Genomic DNA, 12,029 nt, shown 5'->3' with positions numbered 1-12,029 from the left:
CTGTTCTCATTGCAAAATAAGGTCTCCTGCTTGAAGCTAGAAAAGTGGCAGGGTCCGCCACACATAAACAACGTAAAACAGAATGAGACCGTGTTGTCCATTTAAGGTCAGTCTGTTTATTCAGTTCATTCTGTCATGAAGACAAAGAGTTTGTTTATTTAGTTTGAAATATCCATCAATGAAGATCTTTCTCTTCTGATTACCATGCAAATCGTTAATTAGCGTTCCAGCTAACTGTGTTAGTCAAAAGTCGGTGTGTGCTGTCTCACAGGGGGTGTGTCAACTGTATCAGTGCGAGCGATGATCCCTCATCCATCTTTGATGTAAAGTTGATCATCTGTATCTGCCCTGGGCGCTTGATCGGAGTCAGGACGAGCTGACATCTCCCCCTCAGGCTTCGCTCTCGCCCCCTCTGATGAATGAGCGCAGCTGCTGATGGAGTGGTCAGTCGGCACACGATGTATGGCCTTTATTCAGTCATCTCCCAGAGAGAGGAACACAACACTATTAAGACAAACAGCTTTCACGGACGTGTGGTTTGTTTTCCATAAAGCTTACATCGTGTCCTGTCATAGCTGAGCCTACAGGAATCTCATCATCGCTTGGGTGCAAATTTATGCTAAAACCAGCTTCTCTCAAAGCTGAGTATTTGCTTCTAGTTCTCAACACAAAGGCTGCTCTGTTCTCTCTAAAGTTTAACAATCGGCTGTTTTTTTCATGATTTTCTACAGGCTACATGTGTCCTTTCCTGTAAGATCTTCTCTGCTGCATGAAATGACATTGATATTAATGGTTCCACATTGTTTTTCTGTCATACTTCATCAGGCCAGGGAGGATTTGCTCTCTATTCTGTGGTGACCTTAAGCAAGACATATGTTCTATGAATTAAACCAAGGGGAAACTGATCTGAGGTTTCAGCATCGGCAATAAAAAACAAGCATCGGATAAACAAGCCACACACTCAGCAGAGGTGATTATAACATTTAATCACTGAGTCATAACGCCTGGCTTCTCTCGCACCCGAGGTTTGATTTACCCGCCCTCTTCTTGAGGAAAAAATCTCATTCACTAGACAGATTGCTGAGCGGGCCTCTCCGACCAGCCCCTATAAATCATTCTTTAATCAGAGGCCTCTGAGATTGGGCGCAGACACCCGCGGGAGCACCACTGTGTGACACCTCGACTCCTCCCCGCGCGTCTCTGCAGTCCTGGGAGTTTTTATCCTCTTTCTGTTTCCTCCTCGGGCTTGTCTGCATTTGTATCAGTCACCAGGAAACTAAGAGGGATGACCCGCCCCGCGCACTCTGCTCGCACACAACAACCCCGACACTTCCACTGCTGAGATGGGAGTCATGCCAAATAAGAGCAGGGGCATGATTACTGGTTTGAGGCTGCAGCAGATGGCGGGCTTGAGTTCGGGGGGCCGGATCACAAACCGGAGAACTTCTACCCCAAACACCTTGACCTTAAACTTACTGTTTTACCGCACCACTGTTAATTCAAAAGGTCCAATATTATGTTCATTTTCAGGTTCATACATCCTTTATTGTTCAAAAATCGAATTTTTCGTCTACTGTCCATTGCTGCAGCACCTGTATTAAGCTTCAGTCTGAACACTCTGTTTGGTGCCTGTCGCTTTAAGGCCCCTTTCAACAAAAGCTCAGTCTGCTCTGATTGGTCAGCTCTCACAGGCCTGAGTAGATCCTAGTCACACGGCAGACATTTTCCTCTGACATCACAATCAGGGTTGTAGGATGCACATTGTTCTATAAACATATGGAATATGGCAAATTGTTGTCTTTTTACATATCTGATAACCCCTAAGCTGACGTTAGCGTTCAACCACTTCCTAGCTAACGTTGTCATTTGATACGCATTACACGACATGACAGGAAAGGCACCAATTAATTCTACAATATCAGCACACATGTTTAACACCTACTTAAACCTTTAAGTGAAAAGCAATGGATGTAAGCGAGCAGTAATTTTAGCTAGGGATTGGGTGCATGCTAACGCTGGCTAACAGGTGATCAAATATGTTGTTTTGCCTTGAAATACTGCAGAATTTCCATCAAGATTCAATCTATCATCTTTTCTGTTGATGATCAATCAGCCTGATATCAGAAGATATAACTTGCAACCTTGAACACAGCAGCATAACATCCCAAAATGATAACAATATCTCTAATTTGAGCTTCCCACCCTGAGGAAAATGTCCGTCGTGTAAAGATGGTCTATGTCTGCTCTATGACATCACAACCTTACAGAAGTCCTGACAGCTCGTTTAGAGAGCACAGAATCTGAATATGGGCTGTGTACATTCTATTGTTGATACTTTCGCAGCATTTATCTAGCACCCATAACTGCTTTACAATTAAAATTTTAAATGCCATGGATTTAGATGTCCAGTATGGGACCTTTAAGTGAAAAGTGTTTGTGTAGATGCACTCAAGCTCAGTATCAGCTGACATGATGAATACGGTCCTGCTATATCACCTCATCCTGAAACCCTGATTGGAGGAATGACAATCTAGCTATGAGACAAAGGCGAATACTGTGTGTATACGTTGCTTATTCCTCAATTAAGGTGTTGATAACATTACCACTCTGGTGTCTAAGATGGGCGTCTCCAATAAATCTGACAGTTCTGTTCAGATTTTTTCCCTTTAAAAACTCTAGATTGACGACAAAAACACATCACGTTATAGTGAAGATATTTGCTCCTCAAACAAAACCTTCATCAAAGCGATTTAATCTACTTGAGGGACACTGACATGAACACATGTGGGCACATCTGTTTGTAACTGTCAACCAGCAGATCCTCTTCCATCTTCAGATCAATGGCATTTTTTTCAAGTCATGAAAGGAAATCAAGTGAAAATGGGAGTTTTTGTTGTGCAATTCTGAAGTACAATACAAAAACAATTAGATTTGCATGATTGTAGTTTGAGGCTATGAATTATTGCAATTACTGAAATATATGACCAATTTCATTATCAAAATAGTTGCAGGTTGTTCTTCTTATGCTCGGATCTACGACTCATTTCAGTATTAGTATTAAGTAGCTGTCAGTGGAGCATCAAAGTTCATATTCGGAGGTTCAAAGCTTTTTTTTTTTTGGAAACTTAAATTTTTGAATAGAAACTGAGAAACTAATCTCTGCACAAGGTCTTTTATTACACCTCTTCATCAGCAGTCAGATGGAGTTCACTGAGTTATAGATGCTGAATTATAGATGTTCACATTTAAAACTTAAATAAATGATATTTTCCTCTTTAATTTATCATGTACAAATGTATCTTTCTGAGCACTGAGGTCTGATCTGAAGCACTGATTCGACAGACAGTTAGCTTATAGAACATGAACACCAGACACGGACACACCGTGAAATAAAACCTGAATTTTTAAAGGTGCGTTGTGTAGTTTTGGAGAAGACATTTTAATCTGAAGAGAAGTTTCACCGGCTGATTTTTATGCCAAAACAAACTCTCTTCATTTCCATGACCGAATAAACAAACAGAGCTTATAGGACAACACAGTTTCATACTGTTTTACTTTGTTTATGTGTGGCGGACCCTACCACCTTTCTAGCTTCAAACAGTGTTCTAGTGCCTCTTTAAACTACAGAACCTAGAAACTGTAGCTGAACTAGTGACAATGAAATAAAAATAAATCTCTGTAACAATCTCAACAGAAAAAACAAAAGCAGAATTAGAATACAGTTGTAATGATTTAGCGAGTGAGTTTGAATTTCTTCTCCAAAACGACAAAGCGCCGCTTTTAAAGGTGCAACACGTAAAAGTGATAGTTCAAAACATTTAAAAAATTACTGTAATTATCAACAAAATGTGAAGAGATATCTACTGAAATTAGCATGCTAACCAGCTCGGGCCTGAAAAAACTTTTTCTCCAAGCGTTCCAGAGCTCAGGGGCTAACAGTGTAAACTGCAACACTCCCCTGACAGTCGGGCTAGCTGCACGGCCAACTGAGCTAAAAAGCTAACAGTAGCTAAAGTCATGGATGTATGTAAAGGATACAGTTAACAGCAGTTAGCAGCCACTCCAGAGATATGCTGCTCCTTTAAAGCGGCCCATTCACATACTGCACCTTTAACTTCAATATCCAGAAATCTAACCTGATTACAACAGAAAAGCGGAAGCATGCACTTATAAGAAAAAAGGAATGCTTTATTTCTCCCCCTCTCTTTTGGTTGTTTCCCTTGTTGTTTGCTATCCCCTGCCTCATCATGCCTCCTGTCCATCACTTGTCTCACAGTGTTAATGAACGCAAAGTGACAAATGGAGAAGAAGAAACCCTCCAACACTGGCTGGTCCAGCTTCCTGTGGAGTGAGGGTGGTGCTGCTGTGTCATGCAGGCATCAAATCATGAATATCTGAGTGGGACTTTCAGACAGAAGTTGGCGTAAAACGTCTATTTTGATCGCAGGTGTTGCTTCATCCCTTGCCACCTACATCAGCCAAGTCATGCAAATTTTATACTGAACCTCAATCCTGGCTGGGAGGAAATATATTCACATACGTGGACGCATTCATTATGAAGAGCCTTAAATGTTTACTGTGCGGCAGCTATAGCCTCGGTGCTTGTGCCAAGAACGAACCAGCAGCAGGCTGAGAAGTGAGTAAAGCTGAGTGGAGAGCTGAATACTTTTTTTTTTTTTTTGTGGAGATGCTCTGACGTCACCGTGTTGAAACATCTCCGTGTCGCTCGGTGGGGTTTGGAGCTGTCAGAGAGCGCGCTGCTCGGCTCGGTGCGCGATGACCATGGAGACGTGCAGGAGTTGGACTCGGCGCGCAGCGGAGGACGCCTGCTCAGTGCACGAACAGATGAGACCAGACGAAACTGTGCTCAGACGCTGCGGGGACGAAGTGATGGAAGTGCTGACCGCCGTCTGACAAAGGCGCAGAAGTTAAGATTTATTCCCTGGGGAGGTCACTTCAACAATCAGAAGAAGAAAAAAAAAGAAAAGACGGAGCGATTAAAGATCACTCAAGAAAATCATGCGCTGTTCATGTCCATGGAGAGATGGCATGCGTGCTCCTCCTCGCTCGACTTGTTCCCTTCTCACACCGGCTCACAAGAACATCCATGTGCGTACTCTCCCTTTTCCTGTCCTATCTGTGCTATAGCGCGCTCTTCCCCGCCGATACCATCATGCAAAAGTCTGGTGATCCGACGCCCAGCTGCCAGCGCGCCCCGGCCGATGGAGCCTCCAACAGGCGCGTCCAGAAGTCCCTGTCGTGCGTCTTGCCGCCGAGCGGCGTCGAGGCACCTCGGCTGAGGGCCGACCAAAGACCTCCTTCGACTCCCCACATCGTCAGGAACGACACGCCCAGTCCCCCCATGAGCAATCTAAAGTTTGGGAATAAAAAGTTGCCGAACGCTATCATAGTCGGCGTGAAGAAAGGAGGGACCAGAGCCGTGCTGGAGTTCATACGGATTCATCCCGACGTGCGAGCGGCCGGCACGGAGACACACTTCTTCGACAGGAACTATGACAGGGGCCTGGAGTGGTACAGGTAAGGGCACGTCTCACCTGCACAGGTGCGAGGTCCTGGGATCTGATCTGAAATTGGGATTACCGTTCAATCAAGTTCAGTGCAGAGAGACCGAGACTGCTCATGTGATGAGTTGTACATTTTCTCACACTGTGGACAGTTTTGCAGTTCTGTATGAGGGATGACTAATGAGCAGCCTTAATTAGTTAAAATGTCGCCATTTGGCCGGGGTCCTCAAAGACTGCAGGGAGTCTCTCTGGACATTTAGGGCTGATAGTCAGCTGTGCTTGTATCATCCTGAAACTGCTGGTAGCTCTGTTCCCTTCAGCCTTACACTGTGATAATGATATGATACCATGTGAAAATGTGCAATACATTACATGATGTGACTATTATGCTCTGTAATCTAAAAGATGATGCAGATACATGGCCGATAATCCAACTGGATTTTTTTATTCTCTCTAGTTTTTATATGTTGCTGCCAGTATAGCTCATAATGTGGACAGTTTTCATTATCAGGATGATCATGAATATCCTCACGTACTGTAAATGATTTGAGGAAGCTGCATAGCTCGCTGAGGCACAGTTCTATATTTGTCTCCTGATCTATTTTGACTTGCCTAAGCCTGTAACTACTGTATGGCTGAAGGCACAGCTTGCACATTATATCTTATCCCCCCACAGAAAAGTTGAATTGGAAGTGTGTATATAGCAGTGTGTATGTACTAGAAGAAGGACAGGGACAGAGGTGGACTCAGGATGTTTGAGGGACAGGGGGCGAAAGGAATAAAAAGGGCACCACTGCCCCCCTTTGCACCCGCCCATGAGTGCCCCAGTGGGGAGGTAGATGACTTTGTCACCAGTTTATTTGTCCTTTATTTGTGGAGCCTAGTGCAGAGAGACCTTATTTTAGAGTTTTAAAGGTGCGGTGTGTAAGAATTGGCCATCTGTTAAACTCTTATTCATGCACACAAATAGGGGCAGCACATCACAGGAGAAGCTCACTGCTGCTAACTGTATTCTCTTTATGACCATAGCTACTGTTAGCGTGTTAGCTCAGTTAGCCGTGCACTGGTGTTTACAGCACTTGCACAGGAGAAAAGTTTTCAGGCCTAGGGCTACCTGGTTAGCGTGCTAACTTCAGTAGCTGTACACATTAAATGGACGAATTGACATAACATCACTGCTGTAGTTTTTTTCCCCATCATCCTGATAACTTGGCCTAATTTTGATGTTTTAAACACATTTGTACATACTGCATTTTATATTTTGATGATTATCTGGATAATATCTTGTGAGGCCTTTTCGGTATAGATTGGCCTTTTTCCCTTCCTTTTTTAAAAGCCTTTCTATTCACTTGAAGGACGGTCCCTGGCATAACACCTAGCTACAGTCTGCGGTGATGGAATTTTCTGAAGGAAAAAAATACAAGTGAAAAATAAATAATTCAATGGAAGGTGAACGCTGAGACAAACAGTGGACGCTGTCTCCTGCCAGTTACATCAGCACAAGTGTCTGAAAATTAAACCCACTTTTCACACTAAATCAGCTGCTTGCTGTCAGAGAGTCTGATTCTGTCCTGGCCTCCCTCCCTTCCTTCCTCCCTCCCTCCCTCCCCTTGCCGCCTCTCTGTATAGATTATGTTCTGAGGCAGGTAAACATGCTGGACATGTTTTTCCCGCAGTCTCTCGACTCATTTCACATTCTTATTGCTGGGAACTTTGGAGGACGGAGTTGTGTTTACATCGGCAGAACAGTGGCCACCTTTCTTTTTTTGATGTGCTGTGGAGCAATTCATCAGATTTCTCATAAAATCCCACCTCTCGAGGCGAACAGTGTAAACTGCAGAGTGCAGGCCTGCTGCGGCTGGCAGGCCTCTGAGCCAATACCTTGTTTGTACACGACGGCTAAACTAACATCTTACATTGAGCGTTGTGGTGAATGATTACAAGTGTGGTCATATCTAATGTAAATATCCCATACATGAAACACCTACATTGTTATTTAAACTTCCTCAATTACAGATTTAGAGCTTATATGTTCCGGTTGTAGTCATGAGGTATTATCCACATATGCGCACAATCACACCGATCAACTCCCAAATACATTCCTCGTTAATGATTGGCTGTCAAGTATCCTGCAGGAGGGCCAAGTATCTTTGATATTATAAAATAATTATGGAGTGAAAGGATCTCCACTAATTGGCAGTCAGGACGGTTGGCAGCTGAAGCCCCTTTTATCTTCGAGATGTGTCTCGGAGATGTGATCCAGATGTGAACCCCTCGCCTATTACCGCAGTTTTGATTGTCAGCTGTCCGAGCCGCCGGGGAAAGGTCACATGCCAACGCGCCGACTTATGAGCATCGCTCTCAAAACAAACAGTAGCTCCTCGGAAACAGCTCATCAATAAAGGCCAAATTTTTGGAGTGGTTAGAGCTGCGCTCTCAGTGTCAAGGCTGCGTGCATGTTTTTGTTTTATCACATTAATATTGAAACAGAAGAATAAATAAAGAGACCCGACTGGCGAGAACAAATGAGACGGAATACGATAATGAAACGAGTCGTGCTTGAGGCTACAGTTCAGCACACGGTGGGCCGTGGAAGGCAAAGTTACTTCACAGCTTGTTTTTTGGTGCAACAGACCTTTCAAGAATGAAGCGCAAGAAATTCATCTGTTCCCTGTTAAATGGGCCGTGTCCATTTTGGCACTCCAGCGTTCATTATCCAGCTGTTTCAATCGACTTTATACTGCAGTACAGTGTATTACAGTGTGTGTTCCAGCTAAATTACCATCAAGTTTAGACGTGAAGCAGCCATCCAATCCATCACTGGAATTCAAAAGTTAGAGACACACCGTGTGCAGGATCCTAACATTTTGGAAATGTTGCCCCTCAGAATTTTCTTGGCATCCCAGGCGCACGATACCAAAAGTTACCACACAGTGAAACTTTTGCCTGATTGTGAAAAAAGGGATGTATTTTCAGCAAGTGTGTACACTTAGAGCACGCTTAAAACTTGGAGACGTACCTCTAGATATTTCAGTCGCTAGCCTAACACAAATACTGTCGTCAACACCCTACGCCCTCCCCATGGGTGCTGTCATTGTTCTGTGACACCTGTTGTCGGACAGCTCAGTGGCGGCCCAATTGTTAGAGACTTGCTATTTTTCTTTGTTTGTGCTGATTTTCCCTCATGACCGATTGCAGGGGGTTCAGCTCACCTGTGCACAGGTAGGGAGACTGAATCCTGATTGAGGAGTGGAAGCAGCTTGGGTCGTTTCCCTCCCAGCCAATCATGGTGTGGTGACACCCTTTTTGTGAAGGCTTAAGAGAGGTGAGAAATGGCGCGCCCGTGGCTTTTGCCCTCATTCTGAATCTGTCCCTGACACATTGAGAACCTCATTCCCCTTTAGCTTGCCAGCCAGAAACTCTAGTCTGTTGAGGCCCTATTGGGTTTTTTTGGCTGCCCAAATCATTTGTAGTGAGGAAACTGTGTTTATTTGGGAACCCCTTAAAATCCAAGCCCCTATACCCCTTCAGTTTGACAATTTTATTTCCACTGGGTCTTGTAGGAGGCATTTGTTTATTGGTTTAATGTCCAAGTAGCAGACATTGGACATTTCCCCTAGACTTACATGCTTTTTAAAAATATTTTTATGCATGTTGGGCTAGCCTGTAGACATTTTACCAGCGGTACCGCCACAGACATTAAGAACTAAATAAAAAACTCAATAAATGAATTAATATTCCATTAAATGCACCAAAAATAATATTGAAAATAAATGTGCCTAGATCAACTTTACACCGCCGGCCGCTCGCTAGTCTCAAGGTGGATCTTCAGCCTGGAAGAAGGGAGCCTGGTACAGTGTAGTTTATTCATTTTGACAGTTTCAGTCCTGCATAGATGCCTTGTCTTCACGCTTCAAACTTTTACTTTACGAAGCCGAACCTGTTAAAGTCATTTCTTTCAGCGACTACTGTGACCCAGTTTGAGGACCCAGAAGTAACCCAACAGAGTCGCTCCTCTATATGTGTTCTGTTTGCATTGATGGTGATTTATTACTCTTGAACCATGCTGGGCTGATGCAGAGGAGCGCTGTCTGCCAGACAAGTCTCCTGTGACAACGGACCACTATGACTTTGCATCAGAGCGCCAATTATCATTTACATGGAGAGAACTGGGTTCATATCCAAACTGGAGCTTCTCAGCTCGGCTGGTTTTTGTGCCTTTGAAACTCACTTGTGTAATCCTGACCCAAATATCTATGAAATATACACCTTTTTTTGCTTTTGACGGAGTTAATGCAAGGACGCTATGTCCTCTGTGTCCAAGTCTGTTAGCCTTTTGTGGTAATGTAGGCGATTCAAAAACAGCCCAGAAATTAAAAAAAGAAGAAAAAAATACTTAAAGTAATGTGAATGCAAATGAGAAACCTTTATTTAACTGGAACTCTCACTTTCTGTTTTTCATCTTTCATTCAGAGGTTTAATGCCAAGGACTCTTGAAAGCCAAATCACGATGGAGAAGACACCGAGCTACTTCGTGACTAAAGAGACGCCACACCGGATCTCTGCCATGTCGCGTGACACCAAGCTCATCGTGGTGGTGCGTGACCCCGTCACTCGTGCAATATCCGACTACACCCAGACTCTGACCAAGACCCCCGACCTTCCCAGCTTCCAGGAGCTGGCCTTCAGAAACCAGAGCCTGGGCATTGTGGACACGACCTGGAACGCCATTCGGATCGGCCTGTACGTCCTGCACCTGGAGAACTGGCTCCGCTACTTCCCCCTGGCTCAGATCCACTTTGTGAGCGGGGAGCGTCTTATCACCGACCCGGCGGGGGAGCTGGCTCGGGTGCAAGACTTCCTCGGGTTAAAGCGCATTGTCACAGACAAACACTTCTACTTCAACCGCACCAAGGGCTTCCCTTGCCTTAAGAAGCCGGAGAGCAGTGGCTCGCCTCGCTGCCTGGGCAAGTCCAAGGGCAGAACTCACGTCCAGATAGACAGAGACGCCATCGATCAGCTGCGGGACTTCTATAGACCTTACAATGTCAAGTTTTATGAAATGGTGGGTCATGATTTCAAGTGGGAGTAGAGGTTTGACACATATTTTTAATCGGTACAAGAAAGATTTATGTATTCCACAAATGTTCCTCGCCTACAGTAATCTGTCACAGCTAAGGCGCATAGCTAACAACAGTCTCTAGACGATTTTCAAGTGAAACGGCAAAAAAGCAGTATTATTCTTTGAAGTGACACTAATGAACAGAGCAAAATCTGGGGTGACATTGCTTTTGCACTCGTAATGATCAGTTACCAGCGAGCATCGGCACCCTGCTCTCCGCTCGATGCAGCCGTCACTTCAGCTTCAGCAGCACATCATTTCTGTTCCCCCCGTTGCTGTGTGTTATTGCTGACTAGATCCCCTGTTTGCTGACTGGTTTATTTAATAAAAAAAAAATTAAAAAAATGAAATTCCAGGCAAAGGGATTAGTTCCTCTTAAAACCTGCTTCACTAATCAAGGCAGGGCTTGAAAGCAAGACCTTGGAAAATGTCAGCGAAGTCTTCAGGGAGAGCAGAATTAAGCTGCAGCTCTGCGGTGGTAAATCTGAAAAATGTAAAGCCATAACGCAAGTGTGAGCCATCTAATATCACTTTGCTGTTGGTCTCATCAGTTTCCAAACAGGGCGAGAGATTTCTCTCTCCTCCAGCATGAGTCGGGAGAAGTTTAGAATATGCTGTGACACGCAGCGCTCCACTTTGTTTTATCTGTGCTTTATTTTTGAAAAAAAAAAAAAAAAACATGTTTGTGTTTTTGTTGAGGACCAACTGAATCACTGCCTCGCCCACGATGCTTGTTCGTGAACTCCATTAAACGAACGGAAGCACCAATACGCTCGTGTGATTAATAATTCTGTCTCATCTGAAATTTGCATTTCGCAAAAAAAAAAAAAAAAATGCATGTTTTCTAATCCCTTCCTGCTTAAACTGTAAATCTGTGACGTGATTTTAAATTTAAGGCTCTCAGAAAACAATCAGCTCAGTGCTACCTCCCTGTTCTCATCCAGCTCGCTGTGGCTTCAGCGAGTTAGACCACTCGCAGTTTTACACATCTCCGGTGGAAACACATCCCTCAAGGTTTACTTCACTGTGTGGTTTGTTGTGTGCCTCTGCCTCAGCGGCGGCAGTGGCGGTATCGGTGGATGAGTGGGTGTAGGTGTGAGGAATTTCAATCACTTCTCAGAGACAAAGCAGGGAACACCTACTCGTGGCAGGTTATCAAACAGATTCTGGGAGTGCCCGTCACATGATTGCAGTGAAAAGTTTGGATTTGGCGACGTGGTTTGAATACTAAAGCCAGACTGTCCGAGCTCGAGCCCCGACAAAGTGCTGTGCAAACAAACGAAAAACTACTTTTTATGAGAGTATATCTCCTGATTTGACGCTTGTGTGTAGAAAATGACGAGGAATTTAAAGTCCATCTAACACAACGTGATATTTTAGAT

General features: G+C 44.2%; 1 protein-coding gene across 1 annotated transcript; it reads left to right on the top strand.

The window, feature by feature from the left end:
• The first annotated feature begins 4,369 nt into the window (after positions 1–4,369).
• LOC115570994 (heparan sulfate glucosamine 3-O-sulfotransferase 2-like) lies at positions 4,370–11,417 on the top strand. The gene is made up of 2 exons (XM_030399933.1): positions 4,370–5,538; positions 9,999–11,417. The coding sequence occupies exons 1-2, from the start codon at positions 5,045–5,047 to the stop codon at positions 10,615–10,617; spliced, it is 1,113 nt and encodes a 370-aa protein (XP_030255793.1). The 5' UTR covers positions 4,370–5,044; the 3' UTR covers positions 10,618–11,417.
• Positions 11,418–12,029: the final 612 nt, after the last annotated feature.

The sequence above is a fragment of the Sparus aurata genome, chromosome 20 (genome assembly GCF_900880675.1).
Source record: "Sparus aurata chromosome 20, fSpaAur1.1, whole genome shotgun sequence".
Lineage (NCBI taxonomy): Eukaryota > Metazoa > Chordata > Actinopteri > Spariformes > Sparidae > Sparus > Sparus aurata.
Note: the sequence above shows the minus strand (reverse complement) of the source record. Positions and strands in the feature narration are given on the sequence as shown.